At 44.1% G+C, this 26,214-nt stretch overlaps 1 protein-coding gene across 2 annotated transcripts in view; it reads right to left on the bottom strand.

Annotated features, from left to right (window-relative positions):
* Window positions 1–26,214, bottom strand: part of ASCC1 (activating signal cointegrator 1 complex subunit 1) — a 394,613-nt gene that overhangs the window by 345,215 nt on the left and 23,184 nt on the right. For both annotated transcript variants that reach the window (XM_068257775.1, XM_068257774.1), the window contains exon 5: window positions 12,115–12,293. In XM_068257775.1, the coding sequence (XP_068113876.1) occupies window positions 12,115–12,293 (179 nt within the window). The remainder of the gene's footprint in view (window positions 1–12,114; window positions 12,294–26,214) is intronic.

Genomic DNA, 26,214 nt, shown 5'->3' with positions numbered 1-26,214 from the left:
ATGATGAGTTTTGCCAGACTACTATATCCCATTCAAACCTTACCTATTCTTATAAAGCACAAAGACATCAAACGCATGGAAAGTGCTTTTATAAAATTCCTATGGAGTTCCAGGAAACCTTGTATTGCTTTATCAAAGTTGAAGGCCCCTATTTCCTGTTTAGGTCTGAACATTCCAGAACATTCCAGATATCCGCTTATATAATCTGGCATCTATTTTTAGACATGTTCGAGATTGGATGGGAGATACTTCTTATGTCACCAACGCATCTCTAGAGAAAGTTTTGATAGCCACTTTTTCTTTCCAAGGCATTTTACATACTAAATTAAATAAATAAACTCCCGCAACATATTAAACAGAATCTCATCATTAGAGACACTGTCATATGTTGGAGGGAAATGAGGAAAAAACTAGGTTTGGAGGGACTCCCAGGTTCCCTCTATTAAATAACCCGGGATTTACACCAGGGCTATTGCATCCGATCTATTCTCAGTGGTCCAAAGTGGGTCTAATTAATCTAGGTGATATCCTGCGGAAAGATCTGTCTCTCATGTCTTTCCATGAAGCTACTGCTAAATACCCCAGCTTATCATTACATGCATTTTATTTTAATCAGGTGGATAGTTTATTCTCAAGTGTCTTAGGCAAGCATGGGAAATTAAAAGTCCATAAGATCTTTGAAGACATCTTAGCTTCCCCAAAAGAACAAAGATCTTTGTCTTGGATATATGCTTTTATAAGAGATTTCATCTCACCTGCTAGGAAAAACACTACACACTTGAGGAAATGGGCTGAATTACTAACTATTGACCTAGAACAATGCACTGAAATATTACAGGCTAGCTGGATGGCAGTTAGAAAAGCAATTTTAAGTGAAGACTGGAGAGAAATGTTTTTAAAGGTCTTACATAGAGCATACATACCAATCAAAGGCCCATACAAGCATGAAGGAGACTCTACCTCTACAAGCTCGAGAGTATGCCCTAAGTGTAATGATCCTAACCCTAATCTAGAACATATGTTGTGGTTCTGCCCAAATGTACCATTGGTATGGGAAAATTCTGTAAAGATAATGAATAGAGTAACAAATTATAAAAGAAAACCAGAGGTAATGTTTTGTTTATTACATGCTTCTGACTCCCAAGCTGACAAGAATCCACCCAATGTATCCAAGTTTGAACACTTATACTTATTGGCTACACAGAAAGCAATATTAAAGCATTGGATATATTCCTTACCTCCCTCTGGTGCTTTAGTGAAGGAATTGGTGAACCATACCATGCACATGGAGTCTTTGCAGTTGGAAAAGGGCAATAAGAAACGAATGGCAAAATTCTTTAAAACATGGAGAAAATTCATAGAAACTTGCCTAGATCCAGTGCAGATATACCAGGTTATGAAACCATTTGAAAACACATCATGGTACTTGCTAAATAAGGTGGCTGGAACCCTGGGTAAACTAGAGGTTGCTGGGTAATGCCTAAATAAATTGAGCGGATGACCAGCTTTATTGGCGGGGGGGGGGGGGGGGGTCGGGAGGTGGAGGGGGGGGGGGGTGAGAGCGGCTCTTGTTGGAGTTAGGGTGTGAGTTTGAAAGGGGATAAGATACTTGTGATGCTCGAAGTTAAGCACAGCTTGAGAAACTCCATCAGGGTTATTATTATTGCCAGAAAAATGCCTCCATTTACTGTTTGTTACAACATTTTCAGGATGTTCTTTAATGCCTTACTTGCACTACGGTTATAAGAATGTGATTAATGTCCCTATTTTTAGTGCATCTTTTTCTTATATGCTTAATATATTAGTCTTCTGTTCTCATGCACGAAAACTGTAACCTTTGAAGAATTGCTGCATTATATTGCAATGTGAATTGTAAGTTATTATGTTCTTTGTGATTGCATCAATAAAAAAATTTATTTAAAGGAATACTGTAGGGGTGTCGGGAGAAAATGAGTTGATCTTACCCGTGGCTTCTAATGGTCCCCTGCAGACATCCTGTGCCGCCACTCACCGATGCTCCGACCCCGCCTCCGGTTCACTTCTGGAATTTCAGACTTTAAAGTCGGAAAACCACTGCGCTTGCGTTGCCGTGTCCTCACTCCCGCTGATGTCACCAGGAGTGTATTGTGCAGCTCCAGTATGGTCTGTGCCTGCGCAGTACACTCCTGGTGACATCAGCGGGATTGAGGACACGGCAACGCAGGCGCAGTGGTTTTCAGACTTTAAAGTCTTAAATTCCAGAAGTGAACCGGAGGCGGGCCGGAGCATCGGTGAGTGGCTGCGTGGGCACAGGATGTCTGCAGGGGACCATTAGAAGCCCCGGGTAAGATCAACTCATTTTCCCCCGACCCCCCTACAGTATTCCTTTAAAAAAAAAAAAATTACACATACTTCAGGCTTCCTCCAGGCTGACTGCTCCCTTACCATTCTCCTGTACCATCTGGATCCTTTGCAATTTGTATGAAAATTATTCCAGCCCAAGCAAACTGCACATGCATGGCCTGGCCACGCACGCTCCATCGTCGCGCTCCCGTAGTCGGGAGAGTTCTGCCCTGCGCAGTGCGCTGACTGGCACCAACTGAAGGACTTTCCAGGGCAAACTGTGGAAAATCCAGACGGCACAGGAGGACGGCAAAGAGCGATCAGTCTGAAAGGGGTTGGAGGAAGCCCAGCTATGTATTTTTTTTTTAAATCCCGCCGTCTCAGGTACACTTTAATATTCAGGTAAGATGCTTACATTCAGCTGCAGTTCGACAAGCTAATTTGCATACCTTACACCAGGCACGTGCAGAGGGGGGTGCTCTGGGTGCCCAGGCACCCCCCCTTTTAAGATCTTCAAAAAAAAGGCCCCTCTCGGCGTGCAAAATAAGCCCCGCCCCTGACCGTGATAAGCCCCGCCCACCCGCGGGAAGCCCCCCCCGCCTGGGACACTTTGCAGTGAAGAGGCCCAAACAGGAATCCTAGTGTGGCATACTGACCTCTCCCTCCACCTAGGACCCATACTGACCTCTACCTCCCCCAGCACCCATAGTGACCTCTCCCTCCACCTAGTACCCACAATGACCACTCCCTCCCCTAGCACCCACAGTGACCTCTCCATCCACCTAGCACCCACAGTGACTTCTCCCTCCACCTATGACCCATACTGACTTCTCCCTCCCCAGTACCCACAGTGATATCTCCCATCACCTAGCACCCACAGTGACCTCTCCCTCCACCTAGCACCCACAGTGATCTCTCCCTCCACCTAGCACCCACAGTGATCTCTCCCTCCACCTAGCACCCACAGTGATCTCTCCCTCCACCTAGCACCCACAGTGACCTTTCCCTCCACCTAGCACCCACAGTGACCTTTCCCTCCACCTAGCACCCACAGTGACCACTCCCTCCACCTAGCATCCACAGTGACCTCTCCCTCCACCTAGCATCCACAGTGACCTTTCCCTCCACCTAGCACCCACAGTGACCTCTCCCTCCACCTAGCACCCACAGTTACCTCTCCCTCCACCTAGCACCCACAGTGACCTCTCCCTCCCCAGCTCTAGCAGTGATCCTGCCTACCCCAGCACCCACACTGACCTACAGGGGAGGACTGGCCAGGGGGGACGGGGGGAGATTTCCCCCCAGGCTGCCTCTCATTTAATGATTTAGGGCTGGTGCAGGGCCTGATGCATTCAGGTTTTTTTATAAGGGAATGTGAACAACTAGGCTAGCTGGCTGACTGGAAAAAAAGCACAATTACAGAGCAATTATAGGGCGGGCAAGCAGTGGTAAATATATACAGCATGATGCAGAGCAGAGGCTTACCTGCAGGGTCCGTGGGTAAAAAAAATTGTCTGGCCTCTCACAATCATAGCTCCCAACTGTACCTCTTTTGAAGGGACAGTCCCGCTTTGGACATAATTGTGTGGGGGGGGGGGGGGTGAGCCTTGGTGGGGAATTAAGGTGGCATACATCTGTCGACTGGGGGATTAACAAATTGTTTTGATAATTATTATCGAATTAGATGAAAATCGGTGCCGCCACATGCATGCCCAATTGACAATTTGACTGATTTCAGGCGAAAATTGGTTGAATCTGAGATGCTGGGAAATCTCAGGTCGATGTGGTTGATTGGGTGTGCAGCGCTAACGGCGTGTTATAATCACGAAAGATGGACATAACGGAAACCCCTGGCTGTCATCCCTCCAAATGTTTTATGTGACCCGATGCCTGTGCAGTTATACTTTACCTGTCATGCTGTCCTACAAGCATCCTTGCTGTATTTTTGCATTGGCACCACATGTGACTACCGACAAATAGCAAATAGGGAGCATGTGTGACGTCATTTAGGCTGAGGCTGCCATGAAAACGGGCCTCTAGTTTGTGTTTTCCCCCCAGGCCAAAAGGTCCCAGTCCTCCCCTGCTGACCTATCCCTCCCCCAGCACCCACAGTGATCTTTCCCTCCCCCAGTGGGTTCCCTCCTGTCCCCTACAGCACCCACAGGGACCTCCCAACCCAAAAACAGCACCTGCAGTGATCTCTCCCATTGCCAGCGCCCACGACGACCTCTCCCAACACCCAGCATCCACTCCCTCCTCCAGTAACTACACTGACTATCCCAGCACCTACAGTCCACCTCCCCTTCCTCCAGCACCCATACTGATCTCTTCCTTCCACAGCACCCACAGTGAATTACCCTTTCCCCAGCACCCATACTGACCTCTACCTCCCTTAGCAGCAACTATGCCATTCACAGCAGTACCCATAGTGACCTCCCCTTCCTCCAGCACCCACAATGACCTCTACCTCCCCCAAGACACACAGTGACCTCCCCCAAAGGACCCACAGTGACCTCCCTTTCCTCCAGCACTCATATTGACCTCTACCTTCCACAGCACCCACAGTTACTCCCCCCCCAGCACCCACAGTGACCTACCCTTCCCCCAGCACCCACACTGAGCTCTACCTCCCCCAGCAACCACACTGAGCTCTACCTCCCCCAGCAACCACACTAACCTCTACCTCCCCTAGCAGCAACTATGCCATTCATAGCAGTACCCACAGTGATCTCCCACCCCCTGCACCCACAACAATCCCACCAATATTCAGCACCCACATTACACTCAACCAGTAACCCCCACTATAGCAAGCACCCAGTACTTGCACCCTGCACCTAATACTCACATCCGGCCTCAATATGGCACTTAGTACTTGCATCAAATAGCCACATGACACCCAGTACCTGCACCCCTTCACCCTATAGCGGACACCCAGTACTCACACCCACACCACATGGCACAGTACTTGCACCCAGTCCCGACATGGCACTCACTACTCACACCTGCACACCGCCTTCACATGGCACCCACTATCTGGACTTGCATAACTAGTACTAGCACCCAAAGTACCTGCACACAGAACCCACATAACACACAATGCCCACCCATAGCTAGCACCCAGTGCAGGCATGGCACCAAGTATTCACACCTATGTTATACACAGTACCTGCACCCAACACCCACATGCTTCATCTGCAGTAGTTCCAGTTGCACTAAGCCTCCACTTAGTGCCCAGTACAAACACCAAGCACTCACATATGACATCCAGTACTTGCACCCAGAACTCACAGGGGACTGAGTACCTGCAATGAACACCTTAATGATAGTTGATACACACCCATACAGCCAGAATCCACATGACACCCTGTGTCAGCACCCAGAATCCACATGGCACCCAGCATCTGCCTTTAGCACCCACATAACAACAAATATCCCACTATCCAGCATCCATCACCCATTTGTCACCATGTACTCACTCCCAGTACCCACTTGGCACTCAGTATTTGTATCTAAGACCCAAATACCCCCATAATCAACACCCACATGGCACAGTACTCGCACGTCACCAAGTTCCAAAGCCATTATATGCACCCAGTACCCGCCCATGGCCAGGACCCAAATAGCACCCAGTACCCATCCTTGGTCTGAACCCATATGGGAGAGTACTCTACCATGGCACACATCCAGACCACACATGACACTCCCTACTCACTCATGTCCAACACTTACATGTCGCCCTGTACCAATTAACACTCACATGGCACCCACTATTGTTTATCACCATCTGCTACTCATTCAGCACCCAAAACAGCATAGCATCCAATGCAAATAAACACCCAATACAAACTGGACCTTGGTACCCACAGCAGCTTGACACAGACTGTACTTTGGCATCTCATCACCCACTGCAACTTAGCACAAAGTGAACCTTTGCATCTTACCACCCGCTGCACCTTGACACTTACTGCAGTTTTGCATCTACTAATGCTTAGCAACCACTGCATATTGGTAACCACTTCTTCTTTGCCTGAAAAGAAGCTTGGGTGCTGATCAAGAGGAACAGAGGTCCCAGTAATGAAAGGTGAGTCTGCGCCTCCACTGTGGGCTCCACTGTGCCCACTCTAACCCACTAACAGTGGGCACCTATCACTGCTGATTTGAGGGTGGTGGCGCCAAAAGAGTTGGTTGGAAGGAGACACAAAGTCTGCTTGATACTGCTATAAAGGTATAAGTATCTGCACCCATGCCTAAAATTGCACCCAGTACTCACACCTGCACACAGCCTCCACATGGCTCCCACTATCTGCACCAAGCACCCACTTAACCCGTACCCGCACATAAAGTACCAGCACCCAGTACAGGCATGGTGCCAAGTATTCGCACCCATGTCACATCCAGTACCTGCACCCATAGCCAGAACCCACATGAGACTCTGTACTCACACCCAGAACCCACATGGCACCCAGCATCTGCATTCAGTACTGTTGACAACCAATACCCCCTAGCCAGAAAAGAGGAGGGGGGCATGCGGGGGAAGATGTTGCCAGGCCCCTTTTTTAAATTTGAGCACCCCCCACTTAAGGACCCTCTGCACGGCCCTGCCTTACACAGTAAAGGGAAAGAAACGGTAACAGATAGCCAAACTGAGCTGAACAAATATTAAATCATAGAAGTGGCTGTCCCGCCCTTATCAACTTGGCGCAGACTCTGAATTGGCAGAAAGGCCTTAATGCAAACATCTTCAATTCCATTGAGCTGTATACACAAACCTTAAAACAAGCCTTTATTCAGTGCTGCTTGATTTACATTTTTTTGTCTGCATAGAAGCTGCCACCTTGTTGATAATGTTAGCTCTATGGATAGAGCAGAGATAAACCACAGAAAAGTTAGCCAGCACTGCTGTGCACCACCTCGGCCTGTCAGCAGAAACCGTGAACAGTCAGCCAGGAGTGGTTTCTTATCAATGCTTAACCACTTACCGACCGCCCACTGCACAGGGGCCGCCGGAAAGTGGATCCCGCAAGGACCGCCGCTTGTACAATTGGCGGCAGTCCTTGTACGGGCATGGGCGGAGCGATTGCGTCATCCGTGACGCGATCCTCCGCCGGGGATCGATGGCCGGGGATTTAGCCTCCAGCTCGCCGGCCACTTAGCAGCGCCGGCGGGCGGAGGAATACAAGTCTCCACCGATCCATGCGTATAATAGGCTTTGTAATGTATACAAAGCCTATTATACAGGCTGCCTCCTGCCCTGGTGGTCCCAGTGTCCGAGGGACCACCAGGGCAGGCTGCAGCCACCCTAGTCTGCACCCAAGCACACTGATTCCCCCCCCCCCTGCCCCCTGATCACCCACAGCACCCCTCAGACCCCCCTCCCCCCCTGCCCACCCCCCAGACCCCTGTTTGCACCCAATCACCCCCCCTAATCACCCATCAATCACTCCCTGTCACTATCTGTCGACACTATTTTTTTAATTCCCTAAACTGCCCCCTGCTCCCTCCTGATCACCCCCCCCCCCACCCTCAGATTCTCCCCAGACGCCCGCCCAGACCCTCCCCCCTGTGTACTGTATGCCTCTATCCCCCCTGTAATAACCCACTGATCACCTGTCAATCACCCATCAATCACCCCCTGTCACTGCCACCCATCAATCAGCCCCTAACCTGCCCCTTGCGGGCAATCTGATCACCCACCCACACCAATAGATCGCCCGCAGATCCGACGTCAGATCACCTCGCAAGTGCAGGGTTTACATCTGTTCTCTACCCTAAACACCCACTAATTACCCATCAATCACCCCCTGTCACTGCTACCTATCAGATTAGACCCCTATCTGCCCCTAGGGCACTCAATCACCCGCCCACACCCTCAGAACGCCCTCAGACCCCAGCCCTGATCACCTTGTCAGTGCATTGCTTGCATCTATTCCCCCCTCTAATCACACCTTGAGACACCCATCAATCACCTCCTGTCACCCCCTAGCACACCTACCCATCAGATCAGGCCCTAATTTGCCCCGTGTGGGCTCCTGATCACTCGGCCAAACCCTCAGATCCCCCTCAGACCCCCTTCCGATCACCTCCCCAGTGCATTGATTGCATCTATTTTCCCCTCTAACCACCCCCTGAGACACCCATCAATCACCTCCTGTCACCACCCCTAGCACTCCTATCCATCAGATCAGGCCCAATACAACCTGTCATCTAAGAGGCCACCCTGCTTATGACCGGTTCCACAAAATTTGCCCCCTCATAGACCACCTGTCATCAAAATTTGCAGATGCTTATACCCCTGAACAGTCATTTTGAGAAATTTGGTTTCCAGACTACTCACGGTTTTGGGCCCGTAAAATGCCAGGGCAGTATAGGAACCCCACAAGTGACCCCATTTTAGAAAAAAAGACACCCCAAGGTATTCTGTTAGGTGTATGACGAGTTCATAGAAGATTTTATTTTTTTGTCAAAAGTTAGCGGAAATTGATTTTTATTGTTTTTTTTTCACAAAGTCATTTTTCACTAACTTGTGACAAAAAATAAAATCTTCTATGAACTCACCATACACCTAACAGAATACCTTGGGGTGTCTTCTTTCTAAAATGGGGTCACTTGTGGGGTTCCTATACTGCCCTGGCATTTTAGGGGCCCTAAACCGTGAGGAGTAGTCTAGAATCCAAATGCCTCAAAATGACCTATAAAATCCTAAAGGTACTCATTGGACTTTGGGCCCCTTAGCGCACTTAGGGTGCAAAAAAGTGTCACACATGTGGTATCGCCGTACTCAGAAGAAGTAGTATAATTAATGTGTTTTGGGGTGTATTTTTACACATACCCATGCTGGGTGGGAGAAATCTCTCTGTAAATGGACAATTGTGTGTAAAAAAAAAGAGATATACATGTACAGAGATATTTCTCCCACTCAGCATAGGTATGTGTAAAAATACACCACAAAACACATTATACTACTTCTCCTGAGTACGGCGGTACCACATGTGTGGCACTTTTTTACACCCTAAGTGCGCTAAGGGGCTCAAAGTCCAATGAGTACCTTTAGGATTTCACAGGTCATTTTGCGACATTTGGTTTCAAAACTACTCCTCACGGTTTAGGGCCCCTAAAATGCCAGGGCAGTATAGGAACCCCACAAATGACCCCATTTTAGAAAGAAGACACCCAAAGGTATTCCGTTAGGAGTATGGTGAGTTCATAGAAGATTTTATTATTTTTTTGTCACAAATTAGGGGAAAATGACACTTTGTGAAAAAAAAACTATTAAAATCAATTTCCGCTAACTTGTGACAAAAAAATAAAATCTTCTATGAACTCACCATCACCAACTCACCATCTTCTATGATCCCACTTTTTTTGCGGAATACCTTGGGGTGTCTTCTTTCTAAAATGGGGTCATTAGTGGGGTTCCTATACTGCCCTGGCATTTTAGGGGGCCTAAACCGTGAAGAGTAGTCTTGAAACAAAAATGACATGTGAAATCCTAAAGCTACTCATTGGACTTTGGGCCCCTTAGCGCAGTTAGGGTGCAAAAAAGTGCACACATGTGGTATCGCCGTGTGGGAGAAATATCTCTGTAAATAGACAATTGTGTGTAAAAAAAAACAAAAATCAAAAAATTGTCATTTACGGAGATATTTCTCCCACCCAGCATGGGTATGTGTAAAAATACACCCCAAAACACATTATACTACTTCTCCTGAGTACCGCAATACCACATGTGTGGCACTTTTTTGCAGCCTAACTGCGCTAAGGGGCCCAGAGTCCAATGAGCATCTTTAGGCTTTACAGGGGTGCTTACAATTAGGCACCCCCCAAAATGCCAGGACAGTGAACACACCCCACAAATGACCCCATTTTGGAAAGTAGACACTTCAAGGTATTCAGAGAGGAGCATAGTGAGTTCGTGGCAGATTTCATTTTTTTTGTCGCAAGTTAGAAGAAATGGAAACTTTTTTTTTTGTCACAAAGTGTCATTTTCCGCTAACTTGTGACAAAAAATAAAATCTTCTATGAACTCACCATGCCTCTCACTGAATACTTTGGGATGTCTTCTTTCCAAAATGGGGTCATTTGGGGGGTATTTATACTATCCTGGAATTTTAGCATCTCATGAAACATGACAGGTGGTCAGAAAGTCAGAGATGCTTCAAAATGGGAAAATTCACTTTTGGCACCATAGTTTGTAAACGCTATAACTTTTACCCAATCCAATAAATATACACTGAATGTTTTTTTTTTTTTTATCAAAGACATGTAGCAGAGTAACTTTCGCGCTCAAATGCATAGGAAATTTAACTTTATTTGAAAAATGTCAGCACAGAAATTTAAAAAAGTCATTATTTTGACAAAATTCATGTCTTTTTTGATGAATATAATAAAAACTAAAACTCGCAGCAGCAATCAAATAGCACCAAAAGAAAGCTGTATTAGTGACAAGAAAAGGAGGTAAAATTCATTTAGGTGGTAGGTTGTATGACCGAGCAATAAACTGTGAAAGCTGCAGTGGTCTGAATGGAAAAAAAGGCTCTGGTTCTTAAGGGGCAAAAAGACTGTGGTCCTTAATGTTTCACGGTATTTGATTGGCCACAGGCTAAGTTTAGACCAGCGGTGCCCACACTTTTTCAGCGTGCAAGGTACTTTGAAAATGATGAACTGAAAATCATCTACCAGGTAGAATCTCTCTACAGATGCAAGATTCAACTGCAGCACATCACATGCACAGTGGCTGTCCATCAGTGATGACCACAAGCTGCCAGTCAATTAGATGCATATCAAAGAGTTCTCCTCAGTAATGCTGCATACACACTTGAGATAAAAGTCTCTGGAAAAGGCAAGATCACAGACCAATTTTACCCCATTCCATGTAGTATGAGAGCCATACCTTCACAGTCTATTCTATGGAGCTGCACTCCCCATCAGATAAAATCTTTGCAAGATGCTGCACACAAAGATGCCCTTACACATTCAAAAGATCATTATCTGCAAAAGATCTCTTCCTGCAATAGATCCATTCCTGCAAAATGCATTCATAGTCTATGAGATCTGCAGATCCTCATACACACCTTGTTTAACAGACTTCATCTGCATATCTGGCAATCCTCTGCAGATCTGAAAATCCATCCTGGTGGATCTGATCTGCAGATGATCTGCAGATGATTGCCTGCTAAACAAGGTGTGTATGATGATCTGCAGATCTCATAGACTATGAATGCATTTTGAAGGAATGGATCTATTGCAGGAAGAGATCTTTTTGCAGATAATGATCTTTTGAATGTGTAAGGGCATCTTTGTGTGCAGCATCTTGCAAAGATTTTATCTGATGGGGAGTGCAGCTCCATAGAATAGACTGTGAAGGTATGGCTCTCATACTACATGGAATGGGGTATAATTGGTCTGTGATCTTGCCTTTTCCAGAGACTTTTATCTCAAGTGTGTATGAAGCATAAGTCAAACAGAATAGTAATTGAACAAATAGTAACAATATCATGCTTACAATGTCGTGCTCAGTATCCAGAAAATTGTAACCAGCAGTAGCACTTGATACTTCTAAATGTATGGCTCATCACCTTGCATCATCATATTCCATTAAACTGCTGTGCAAAACTTCAGGACAGCATATCGTTCTAATCTCATCCAAGTCAACGAGACAGAGCACTACGCGTATGTCACTCAGGCCAATGGTGTAGGATCTACCCAGGAGTCATTTGTGATCTAACGGTAGATCACAATCTAACTAATGGGTGCCCCTGCTTTAAACAGGCAGACACACACAGACTTACTTACCTTGGAGCATTTAGCTAGGACCTCTTCTTTAAACTGCATGAACTTCTCCTGTATCTCTGGCTGGTTCAGGGCAAATGAAAGGAAGTGGGTGAAGGGCTGCTTCTTCCGAAACGTCTCCGCTAACAATTCAATGCGTGTCCGCGCAGAAATAACCCCATTGCGATTCTGCCCTGTAATTACTACAAAAAAATGTTAGAAAATAGTAAGGTCACTGCAAAATCATTTCCATAAATTAAATGACCCTACCTAGGGGACTATACATTTGTAATTAAAGAGAACCCGAGGTGAGTTTGAAGAATATTATCTGCATACAGAGGCTGGATCTGCCTATACAGCCCAGCCTCTGTTGCTATCCCAAACCCCCCTAAGGTCCCCCTGCACTCTGCAATCCCTCATAAATCACAGCCATGCTGCTGACAAACAGCTTGTCAGAGCTGGCTGTGTTTATCTCTATAGTGTCAGTCTGCTGCTCTCCCCGCCTCCTGCAGAACTCCAGTCCCCGCCTGCATCCCTTCCCTCCCTGCTGATTGGAGGGAAGGGACGGGGGCAGGGGCCGGAGCTATGCAGGAGGTGGGGGAGCAGCTGAGACTGACACTACAGATGTAAACACAGCCTCACAGCACGGCTGTGATTTATGAGGGATTGCAGAGTGCAGGGGGACCTTAGTGGGGTTTGGGATAGCAACAGAGGCTTGGCTGTATAGCCAGATCCAGCCTCTGTATGCAGATAACATTCTTTAAACACACCTCGGGTTCTCTTTAAAGGACATCCGAGGCGAAAAAAAAAGAACCTGAGATAAACAATTGTATCTGTCCTCCTAAAAATCTTTAAAGTTATCCCACAGTTTTACTGTAAGCTTTTACTGTTTCATGGCCTTTTCTCAATGACGCATTAATTGAAGTATGCCCGGGCTAAAATATATGAACTATTGACATTTTTTATCTCTTTCCTGCTCTTAGAAGCCATTTACTGCCACAAAAGTGTTTTATGGCTGCAATTCCTCATCAGCGAGGGTTACGCTAGAGTCCGACCCGGTCCCGACCCGGACATGAATTGATTTTTAACTTTTTCAGGCAGAGAAAGAAAAAAAAAAAAAAAAAAAAAAAAAGAACACAGCCTACTTATTTGTGTGCTAGGCACTGTACATGTCTATCTCATCATGCCACATGTCACCTTGAGAGTCCTTTAAAGAAGTCTACATCAGAAATATTATACAAGGTGCATCAATTTACTAATGGAGAAGGTCTGGTAAAACTGTCATTACTGTAGCAGGAACACTGCTTAATCTGCTAATACAGAAACCGTAAATCAGTTTCATTAAACAGAAACAAAGCCAACGATTTCTAAAACCGTTGCCAGCCTTTTATTTGTCCGTATGTAATTTTGTGTCGCAGCTTCTCCTGGGAGACGAAAACAGCAAGACAGGAAATTTTCGTGTCACTTTAGGCAGGTTTACATTTGCAACTAGCATTTACAGTTTCACTTGTAACAATTTATTACCAACATCAAATTGCTTTCCTTCCCGAAAATGCTTCAAATTATCAGCAGTCTTTTTAGGATTTGCTCCAAGAGATCAAGGAACGTGGCCACAGACAAGAGGACGGAGGTTCCATAGCTTCTGGCTATGCCAATCAGATGGCCAGCATATACCACAAAATACACCCAGGTTGCATGAAAATCCTACACTTGCCAATGTACAGCATCCCATGGGGACATGACTAGAGAAACTAAATTATTAAATTATGGAAGCAAGGACAATGGATTATACCATCACATTTGAAACACATACAGTCAAGTGCTGCATCACAGAGCCATTAGCCATAGGAATTATACAGTCAGGTTTCTGCTCCCAAACATCTCCCTGGATACAGGAAAGAACAACAGAAAATGCCAAAATCCCAGCTTGTTTCAGACATTAAAATGATATGTTCTACACAATGCTTTATATACACATCACAATAACAAAAAATCAACCTGAGCTATTCTATTTAGATTATTTATATTTATTTGCATCTTATTGAAGTGCAATTCACATATACTTCTGTGTGCCTCATTTTAAGTTTTTAGCAGTCAGACTTTACTCACTTACGGTAGGTTCCCACTATGGCGTTTTTGGCAATGTTTTGGGATCGCCAGCGATTCCCAAAAATACTTTGTCAATAAAAGTGAGTGTGGCGGAACCCATTCGTACGATTGCAATTAGGGGTAATCGGAATTGCAGGGCATGCAGCATTTTGAGTGCGTTAGCACTCAATGCAAAGTATATAAGCGCTGCATAAATCGATTATCAAAGCGATTATTAATTATAATTACCGAGTCTTTGTATTTCCTTCTTCTGTCCGAAGCCCTGCCCCTAAAGGAAAAGATCACAGGCGCTTCTCTGATTGGTCATAGAGAAGCACCTATGACCTCTTGCTTTAGGGGCTGGACTATGGATGGAAGACGGACGCCTGGTAAGTATACTAGTTTTATTGAAAAAAAAAAATTGCAAATCGGAAGCGCTGTACATATTAATGTACAGCGCTTCAAAATGTTGGGTAATCGCCATTGCAAACACCCTAGGAATTGCTGCACACAGTGCAGTGGCGATTTTAAAGCGCTGCAGCGATTCCTAGTGGGTCCAAGGCCTTAAACTGGATTTACAAAGGAAGGTATTACAATGATGGCCATTGGTCATTAATGATACAATGCAATAGATTACTAATGACCTGGTCAGTGACATTGAAGTCAGTGAAGATCTGTGTATACTCTACATGTTTTTCTAAGACATTAGTAAAAGTTTGTATGTAGCTTTAGCTTCATTCTGGCTTGTACAGTGCGCCTTTTCCCTGGAAAATTGCAACTGTGCCACACATAATCACATGTAAAATCGTGCCGCAATGCACAGAATATCACGTTTGTTAATAGCTGCAAATCGTGGTAAGAATCACAATCTGCAATAGGAAAGGGCTCTAACTCACAAACTATCCATCCCAGCTATGGCACCATTACTACTACTCCTAACACTAGCATGTAATTGTATGTAATTGTATGCATCAAAATACAATAGTACCCAAAATCCTATGTTAAAAACTATTATATTTTCCAATGAGCCCCATGGATCCCTGAAAACTGCAAGTATCTGACTGGGACCTCACTCAAGTCACCACCTCAGCATTAGTGCACCAATTAGAGTATACAGCTAGGGCCAGGCAAGAAAAGCATACCAGGAATAGGGATGGGCAATGAGATGCAAATAATTCTGTGATAAAGCAGGATTTTGTAAATCTTGTATGCAAGTTTATGCAGCTTGAAATTAGACCAACCGAATTCCACTTTGGTGCTGTTTGATTGGTCCTTTTTCAAGCTGCGTGAATTTGCATACAGAATTAGCAAAATCCAGCATCAACTCACAACTATATGCATCTAATTGACCATCCTCAACCAGGAATTCTAGAGGGACCAACTGGTGCTCTTCAGAGGGGTTCACATTTGACAAATTGTATATAATGGCAGATTAATTAATGTTTGTGTATTAGTAATGTTTGTGTATTATATTGAATGCCTCATTGTCATTCCAGAAAAACATAGTTCACAAAAAGAAATTACACAAAAAGAAATAACTTAAAAATAACAGACATTTCACTGCAAATAGGAAGGTTCAAAAACTCACTAAAGTAATGTAGTATTAAAGAAAAAACAGAGAGGTAAAACGCAAATACTTCCAAAATGCTTATTATTGCTGTGCTCGCCAAAACAGGTATGCAAACTGCTCAATGAAATTTAATTAATGTCTAATTAAACAGTGAAGTAATGACAGCGGGTGAAGAAAGATAATTAGACTTTTAAGTGCTGACTGCAGAAAAATAGTATCTTCAAAACAATAAAGCCAAGACTTCCCCTTGTTATGTTGCATGATAAAACGGAATATAAAAAGGAGCAGCAAAATATGTTGTGTACTTCATATAACCAATAGAGCAACAGGACCCAAAAGGCTCATTTATTAAAACAATATGGAAGATTGGTTCCGTACTGAATCATTTTTTTCACTGATTGAATATGCTGCATTTTTTGCCTGTGTGTTAGATTTTGGCTACTTAATCACAATTTAACTATTATGGCACTATGAAAAAATGCAGCCAGTCAAAATCAGTAATTCCATGCATTCATTTAAACTTTCCGCTTAAGTGCTTTACTTTTGCTGACAAATTTATAAAAGTAATGTACCCACCAGTACAACAAGTACAGTTATATCCCAGCAAACTGCACACTTTCAGAATGAACACTGGCTCATTGCAATTTGTTGAATATTGGTAAAGAGCGATCAGTGGTGTAGCTAGACATAAGGCCCCATAGCAACATTTTCATGGGGCCATCATATCTAGGCACTCTTTTGCAATGCTACCTGCCCCTATATATGAATATGAATTGACTGAGCAATTTACATTTTCATGCAATGCACACTGTGTATAGTCCATGAGCACTGAGACAAGGTTAGAGGGTGGAGAAACAAAAGCAAACTTAATAGTGAACATATCAGGTACCATCTGGGGTACCTCTTTTTCAGGGGACCCAATGCAGGTGGTATGGCGGCTATGGTTATTGCTACGCCCCTAAGAGCGATTATCAATATACTACAACAACAAACAGCTACACTATCCAAGGGAGATTATATATATATATATATATATATATATATATATATATATATATATATATATATATATATATATACATATACATATATACACATATACACAAATATCAATTGAATATAAGGCCACACACAAAAGAACAATTGCTAGAGGCCAACAGGAACAAGCCTGACAACTTTCCAAGAGATGAGGTACCAAATCTTCAATGGCCCAAGTGACCTGGACTAAGTGTTGTGACTTCAGGCCCCATCTGCAAGCTTTGAGGGTGCATAATGTCCACTACAAGTGGGGATACCCCTTCACTCTCAACTTTACCTTTGGTGATCAGCAACACATGGTAACCACGCTTGGAGAGCTTAAAGGCAAGCGGCCGCATCTAGGGATCTTGGTTACTGTGCTCTCATCACAATCCTTCACCACAATATCTTTGCAGCAGCGGCAGGCCAATGCACTGGGAGAAGGAAACGCCAAAGTCCAAAGATCGCACTGCATGTGCAAATGCACTACAGCTCTGCATCAGCTTTCCTGAATGCATTTATGATCAGCCCAGCTCTTGCCTGTGCCATAAGATCCACTAGATGCGTCATCCTCTAGCTGCTAAATTTTGTAACGACACTCTTTGCTATATTGCCGAACAATGCCATCAATAGGTCTCAGATAACGAGTACTCAACTGATTGTGCCCAAAAGAGTGCACTCACAATCAGCATGGTCTCAGGGAATTAGCTCTCAACCACTTTACATAAAACAGACCCCTCTACTTCTGTGACACCTCCCCAACCCACCTTCCCCCATGTGGTTATGGTTAGCCATAGCTTAAGATGAGCTGTGTCTCTTCAGTCTTCCCTATGTTGCTAAGGTAATTTACCTCAAATCCATCCAACAGCCCACTAATTTAGAAACAGACGTTAGGAAAACACTCTACCAGCTAGTTATATTAGGTGTCTAGTAAGTATAACCTATCTTGTACCGAAAGATGGGTTAAATAAGCTAAATCTTGCGCTTCACTATTCCTGAAGCCATGAGAGGCCAAGTTGCAGGCCTGGCGACACTTAAAGGAATACTGTAGGGGGTTGGGGGAAAATGAGTTGAACTTACTCACAAGCTTACTTACTTACTTACAAGCTTCTAATGGTCCCCCGCAGACATCCTGTGCCCGCGCAGACACTGGTCGATGCTCCGGCCCCGCCTCCGGTTCACTTCTGGAATTTCAGGCTTTAAAGTCTGAAAACCACTGCGCCTGCGTTGCCATGTACTCGCTCCCACTGATGTCACCAGGAGCGTACTGCTCAGGCCCAGTATGGTCTGTGTCTGCGCAGTACGCTACTGGTGACATCAGCGGGAGTGAGGACACGACAATGCAGGCGCAGTGGTTTTCAGACTTTAAAGTCTGAAATTCCAGAAGTGAACCGGATGCGGGGCCAGAGCTCCCGACGATTAAAAGATCCCAGGTGTGTTGAACCGCAACGCACCAAAATGCAGCATCAGGTGTGAAAGGTAAACCGAAAGTCTATGCACTTTCAATTTACCTTGGTTTGTTAACGCAAAGTTTCGACTTTGCATTACACCGCAGAAAACGGGCTCTGGTGTGAAAGAGCCCTAAAGCAGCATGGACAGCCATACTATCCATGAGGTAATAAAAAAAAAAAAAAAAAAAAAAGTAGATAAATAGTTGTTCTACTTACATACCGTCCCTGTTTTGATTTCAGTTAATTTTATATAGTAAACTAGCTGATTGCCCGGCGTTGCCCGGGAATGTATTTGGCTAGTGTTGGCTCCGCCCACTTTTTCTAACCCTAACACACAATTACTCAATGACCAAGTTTGTGAGCTTCTTTGGAATCAATTTGCATTGAAATAAAAAAAAAATCTGATTGGCTGTTTGTGGCTCCACCCCCTTTTCTGAATTTGAACCCCAGTCACCTAATGACCAACTGTAGCAGGTTTGAGGTCTGTGCCATTAACAGTGCAAGAATGGCAGCAATTAAATATTCCCCTTGAGAAGCAATAGGTGAGGTTTGATTCACTTTTGTAGGCTCCACCTACTTCTCTGAATATTAAACCCAGTCACCCAGTGACCAACTGTGCAAAGTTTGCCATTAACAGTGTAAGAATGGCTGCAGTATACATTTTCCCAGGGAAATTTGTATTTGTCTCCGCCTACTAATGACCTGGAACTGCCCTCCCGTGTATGTATTTGACCGGTTTTGACTCCGCCCACTTTTCCTAACCCTCATCAATAATTTGTATACTCCCATAGAAATGAAACAAATCAGATAAACGGTTTGTGGCTGCGCCCCTCTCCAACATTTGAACCCCAGTCACCCAATGACCAACTATAGCAGGTTTGAGGCATCTGCTATTACCAGTGTAAAAATGGCAGCAATTTAAATATTTCCCTTGAAAATCAACACGTGAATTTTGATTGGCTATTATAGGCTCCACCCACTTCCCTGAATATTAATCTCAGTCACCCTGTGACCATCTTGGCAAAGTTTGAGATCCCTGCCATTAACCGTGAAGAAGGGCTGCAGTTTACATTTTCCCAGTGAAATGTGTTTGGCTCCGCCCACTTTTTGTAACCTGGACACGCAGTCACTAAATGACCATGCTTGTGAGCTTTGGGTCCTTGGCATCAATAATTTGTATTTTCCCAGTGAAATGAAACACATCTGATTGGCTGTTTGTGGCTCTATCCCAGGCATGGGCAAACTTGGCTTTCCAGCTGCAAATGCATTTGTGGGACTTGTAGTTCCTCAACAGCTGGAGGGCCAAGTTTGCCCATGCCTGCTCTATCCCCTTTTCTGAATTCGAACCCCAGTGACCCAATGACCAACTGTATCAGGTTTGAGGCTTGTGCCATTAACAGTGCAAGAATGGCAGCAATTTTAATATTCCCCTTGAAAATCAACAGGTGAATTTTGATTGGCTTTTTTAGGCTCCACCCACTTATCTGTATAATAATCTGTGCCATTAACAGTGCAAGAATGGCAGCAATGTAAATATTCCCCTTGAAAATCAAAAGATGAATTTTGATTGGCTGCTGTACGCTCCACCCACTTTCCTGAATATTAATTGTAGTCACCCAGTGGCCAACTGTGTCAAGTTTGAAAACCCTGCCAATAACAGAATGGCTGAAATCAATCTAACAAATCTGATTGGCTGTTTGTGGCTCCACCCCCTTTAGTGAATTTGGTCCCCAGTCACCCAATTACTGACTGTATCAGGTGTGAGGCCTCGGCCATTAACCGTGTAAGAATGGTAGCAATCCCCATGAAAATCAATTGGTGAATTTTGATTGGCTGTTGTAGGCTCCACCCACATTTCTGAATAATAATCGCAGGCACCCAGTGGCCAATTGTGTCAAGTTTGGGAACTCTGGCAAGGAAAAAAATAAGTTTCTGGCACCGCCCACTTTTTGTAACCTTGACATATAGTCACTCAATTACCAAGTTTATCAGCTTTGGGGTCCTTGGTATCAATACTTTGTATATCTGATTGGCTGTTTGTGGCTCCGCCCCTTTCTGAATTTGAACCCCAGTCACCCAGTGACCAACTGTATCAGGTTTGAGGCATCTGCTATTAACAGTATGAGAATGGTAGCAGTTTAAATATTCCCTTTGAAAATCAAAAGTTGAATTTTGATTGGCTGTTGTAGGCTCCAACAACTTTCCAAAATCTTAATCTCATTCACCCAATGACTAACTGTGCAAAGTTTGACAACCCTGCCATTAACAGTGTAAGAATGGCTGCAGTTTATATTTCCCCAGTAAAATTTGTTTTTGGATCCGCCCACTTTGTGTAACCTTGTCACACAGTCACTCAATGACCAATTTTGTGAGCTTTCAGGTTCCTGGCATCAAAAATGTGTGAATGGAAGCAGTTTATCCAGCAAAGAAATCTGATTGGCTGTTTGTGGTCCCGCCCCTGTAGTGAATTTGGACCCCAGTCACCCAATGACTGACTGCAGCAGGTCTGAAGCCTCTGCCATTAACAGTGTAAGAATTGCAGCAGTTTCAATATTCCCCTTTAAACTCAATAGGTGCATTTTGACTGGCTGTTGTAGGCTCCACCCACTTTCCTAAATCTTAATCTTATTCATCCAGTCACCAAGTGTGGCAAGTTTGAGAACCCTGCGATTAACAGTGTAAGAATGGCTGCAGTTTACATTTTCCCATTTAAAATGAATGGCTGAATTTTAATTGGCTGTTTTATGCTCCGCCCGCTTTTCCTGGATTTGTAACCTCGGTCACCAAGTGACCAACTGTGCCAAGTGTGGGGGCTCTGGCTTGATTACTGTGAGAATGGCAGCCTTTTACATTTTTTCCATTGACTTGAATGGTTTTCGAGTGATACACATATAAAAAATTTTCTTCCCCTCCCTTATTCTGTTTTCTCTTACAAACTGCACTGTCATATCTAGCTTGCTTTGTAAACATGTGACCACAGCATAGATTAGATGTCAGCAGCTTGACAATGATTTGCTCCCAGCCAATCAGTGAGGAGCAGGAATGTGGGAGGCGGTATGAAAAGCTTCCTTCTCGTCGGCAATGTACCAAATAGAGTCATTCTGACTAAGATTTATTACAGCAGAAACATTTCTGAATATATTGGAGTGCTTGCAATGCAAGGTTAGGTTGTAGAACGCATAATAAACACAGAACAGTGGGAAAATGGAATTTGTTTTTGTGGCTGACACAACTTAGTGAATATGCTATAGTACCATGGGGAACAGAAAGACATAGCACTATAACGAATATCAGTCAAGTACAATGCCACATTCCACATCGCACAAATATAGCATCACAGTGAACATCAGACTGATACTGCAGCAAGCAAGATAACGTGAGATTAGGGGCCATGGTGAACAGTAGACATAAATCAGACTATATAGATCTATTACAAATATCAGGAAGATAGCATATATAGTGAACTCTATGAATGATCGCACCGATTGACAGAAGTTCATTTTCCATTTTTATTAAATCTACCATCAATTCATAATCCTCGAATACCAGACAGAGAGACTAAGTACCAAAGTGAACATAATATTAAACATCAGGTAGACATAATGCCCCTACCAACATCATGCAGATACAAAGCTGGAGTGACCATTAGGCAGATATAGTGCTTGATTGACTGAGACAAATAGCATGCCTTATCAGAGATAACACGCCTTATCAAAGTTAACACGCCTTATCAGAGTAGCATACCGAGCGCTACGAACTTATGCCTGCTAATTGGCAATGACAAGAGCTCCACTCGTCCTGCCCTGAGCCCCTGTGGGTTCGTAGCACTCACTATGCTACTCTGATAAGGCGTATTAACTTGGATAAGACGTACTAACTTTGATAAGGCATGCTATTTGTCCTAGTGAATCAAGCCCATAGTGTGGCTCAGTGGTTAGCACTAGAGTCCCAGGTTTGATCCCTGACCAGCATACTATTGGAGTTGGTACGTTCTCCCAGTGTTTGAGTGGATGTGCTCTGAGAGGTCCAGTTCCTCCCACACCACAAAAATATATAGTAAACATCAGGTAAAACAGCAGCAAACATTCAGACAAGCGTTTTGAACATTTAGCTTTGTAGCTTGTTTATTTTTTACTTAATTTTCTTGCCATGTAACAAAAATAGCAATGAGACACCAATATTTGGGAAAAAGGGTCTCTCCTCTCCAAAAAAAAAAAAAAAAAAAAAAAAAAAAAAAAAGCAAGCTAAAAATGCACTCTGCCTTTATCCCAAAGTGTGATCCACTGAGCATTAAAAAAACAAAACAAAAACAAAAATAAAAACAAAAAAAACACATTTTGTTAAATGTTTGTACAACTAGAATGTCTGTGCAGGTCTGTTTGATTATTTCTGGAGCTACATTTTACACAAATTATGTGAATTATTTAGAAAGAAAAAAAAAGTGTGATCTTTTTATTTACTTATTTTATATACAAAAATGCCACCAAAACCTAGATTCAACAAGAAGAATCACAGCATCACAAAAAATAAATTATTGTTTCAGGGACTAAACAAATAGATAATATTTGATGTTTGTCTGCCATCTGCTGGTGGAGCCAAGCAGTGCACGACTTAGATATTTATTGAAGGCACTAGAAGTTGGTACACAGACAGACAATGTAAAGGTACCCATTCACAGTACAATCTTGTTATCAAATGAACTGGGTAGTGTTAAACGTGACGACCGATGACTAACAACTTTTCTATCGATCAGTCCTTCACTCCAAAACTTTGGAACGATTCTTTTAGTCTGATCAGATTGCTCATCATTTTTCCCTCCGTCGGTAGACCCGATAGTTTCCAATCAAACGGTCGGTAATTTGGGTAATTGGATCGTAAATGGGAAACTTAACCACTTAACGACCAGCTAACGCCGATAGGCGGTGGCTGGTCGTTTGTGGTTTTGCATGGAAACAGCCGCTCGTTCGAGCCTATGCCAGTTCACGAAGGGTGTCTCCGTGAACAGTGTGCGAGCCGCCGAAGAAATCCCCGCTGTTTACATCATACGGCGCTGCAGCGCCGTAAAGGAGATCGGCGATCCCCGACCTCTGAGCCCCTCCCGCTCGGCCACACGGAGCGGCGGTGATCATACCCCCCCCCCCCAGCAGCTCATCCCCCTAGTGGGGAAAGAAGGGGGGAAAGTTTGATCGCCCTGCCTTGCACACGATCTGCGCTGCGGGCTGGAGAGCCCACGCAGAGCAGATCTCACAGAAACAGCCCGGTCCTTAACAACTGACACATTCCCAATATCTTAGACAAATAAAATCTTAGAATAATCAGAGGTGCAGTATTCTGCATAACATTAGATGGGAAAAAAATAAACAAGGCTGGGCAAAAGTACACAAGGCTAGGGTTAACTATACAACAAAACAAAGACAATTAGGGGATGGTTTGGGGTGTAGTAAACGGCTTTGAAGTAGGAATTCCACCCAACATGACATAATGTTTACAGTGATCAGCAATGACTCGCTCTCCATTTTTATTTATAATGGAACATTCTTAGAACTCAGAACTTCCTCTCTAATCAAAAGGATTAGCCGCAGCTTGATAGCCTTAAAGGAAAACTTAAGTCAAATAAAAAAAATGACATTTACTCACCTGGGGCATCCCTCAGCACCCCGAAGCTGGATGGTGCCCTCGCAGCCCCGCTCCGATCCTCCTGTCCCCACCGGCGGCTACTTCCGGTTCGGCGACAGCCGCCGACAGGCTGGGAACGCGGCTGATTTTCCGCGTTCCCAGCCGCTGCTATCACCCTCTATGCTGCTATAGCGTATATATAGACGCTATAGCAGCATAGAGGGTGATAGCAGCGGCTGGGAACGCGGAAAATCAGCCGCGTTCCCAGCCTGTCGGCGGCTGTCGCCGAACCGGAAGTAGCCGCCGGTGGGGACAGGAGGATCGGAGCGGGGCTGCGAGGGCACCATCCAGCTTCGGGGTGCTGAGGGATGCCCCAGGTGAGTAAATGTCATTTTTTTTATTTGACTTAAGTTTTCCTTTAAGGTGGCCACACACCATACAATTTTTTAAATATATCTGTTCAATTTAAGAATTGCAATCAATTTTTCTGACTGGATTGTAACATTTCAAAAATAGAGATTTCCTAATGAAATTACTCAATTTTGCCCTAACAAGGAATTATTTCTGGCATCATGGAGACTTCTTCCTGCAGGTGAAGGGTTGTGCAATGGGGGCGGGGTTTGCCCCCTCCCTAGCGAATCTTTTTATGGGGAAATGGGAGGAACAAGTCTTAGGTGAGGGAAGGGATAATAGGGTCAAGGTCTGGCGGAGATTTATAGACGACCTGTTTCTGGTATGGGGGGAGTGAAGATTTATTGACCTACTTTGAAAATTTAAATGGAAATAATTTGAATATTGAGCTAACAATGGAAGTAAGTGAGCGGTCTATCCATTATCTGGATCTCAACATTGAAAAAAGAGGGACTCTGCTAATTACCACCACATTTTTCAAACCAACGGATAAAAATGGGTACCTCTCAACCCAGAGCTGCCATCACCCTAGGTGGAAAAAGGCCATCCCTAGAGGCCAATTCATGAGAATGCGGAGGAACTGTAGCAAATTGGAAGATTACGTGAAGCAATCCCAATTATTAGCTGAAAGATTTGTGGAGAAGGGGTATGACAATGTGGAAATACAAAAGGAGATCATGGAAGTGGGAAGAATAGAGAGATCGGTACTTCTTAGATCAGGCCGAAGGAACACAAATGGACCCCAGCCAATGGAAAACCTACCGTTTATCACAGATTACTCGACTCAATACAGACAGGTAGAACATGTGATCAGGAGACATTGGCCAATACTAAAGGAGGATTCAACGCTTGGGAAAATCCTGCCAGAGGCCCCACGGTTTATCTATAGGAGAGCTAAAAATCTAAAAAGTTATATGGCCCCGAGCTGTGTGAATCCACCAAAGACGGTTGTCCCATTTTGGCAAAAAGATGGGTTTTTCCCGTGTAGAGACTGTGTGGGGTGTCGAGAAGCAAAGCCAGTAAAAAGCATGGAGGTGACCTCAACATCCAGAGGATTAAAGTATACAATTAAACAGAATATAACTTGTAATTCCAAAGGGGTGGTTTACATGGTATGGTGCCCATGTAACACCCAATACATTGGACGGACTACAAGACAACTTAAGACCAGGGTAGGGGAACATATAGGTAACATCAGGAGAGGATTTACAGGCCACAGTGTCTCGGATCACTACAGGACACACCATAACTCCGATCCCAGCTCCCTCAAATTTTGTGGGTTGGAAAAAGCTAATTATTCATGGAGGGGATGCAACAGGATTAGAGACATATCCAAACATGAAACTAAATGGATTTATGATATGGGAACTTTAAGACCAAGGGGGCACAATATCGATTTAGATCTTAATTGCTTTATTGCAAACAATTAGTAATCTAAATTGAATGTCACACTGAGGGATATATAGAATTATCGATAATTAAAGCATGAACTTCCATGAAGGCTAGAAGCCCCCTGTTTGCTTTAGGTTGATTATTTTTATTTATATGTTTTTAGTATAGTGGATGGACATGTACAATATTTAATTTGACCACGAGATGGCATAAGAGGTGGAAAAGTATGTTGTGGGATTTTGCAACTGACTCTCTAATGTATTCTTAATGTTTGTAATTATTGTTATGTTGATAATTGGACCAAATGGAGTTTAGACTGTTTTAAATATGCTGAACATTTATTTATTTTTTATTACTTTTTGGTATGCTGAATATGGAAAACGGGCTCTCAACCGAGGCAGGAGATCATGCTGGAACGCATAATCCCCTCCATTGCTACATACGTCATTTCTTCACGACGGCCCCGCTGCCACTAGCTTGGGTGCATTGGCTTAAAGTTTTTTACGCGGCCGCGTCATACCCCCAAGACGCAATGGCGTCCTACGTTTTTATTGATCCTCCTCCCTGATGCGGAAGCCT

Source organism: Hyperolius riggenbachi, chromosome 10, assembly GCF_040937935.1.
Source record: "Hyperolius riggenbachi isolate aHypRig1 chromosome 10, aHypRig1.pri, whole genome shotgun sequence".
In the NCBI taxonomy this organism is placed as follows: Eukaryota; Metazoa; Chordata; class Amphibia; order Anura; family Hyperoliidae; genus Hyperolius; species Hyperolius riggenbachi.
Note: the sequence above shows the minus strand (reverse complement) of the source record. Positions and strands in the feature narration are given on the sequence as shown.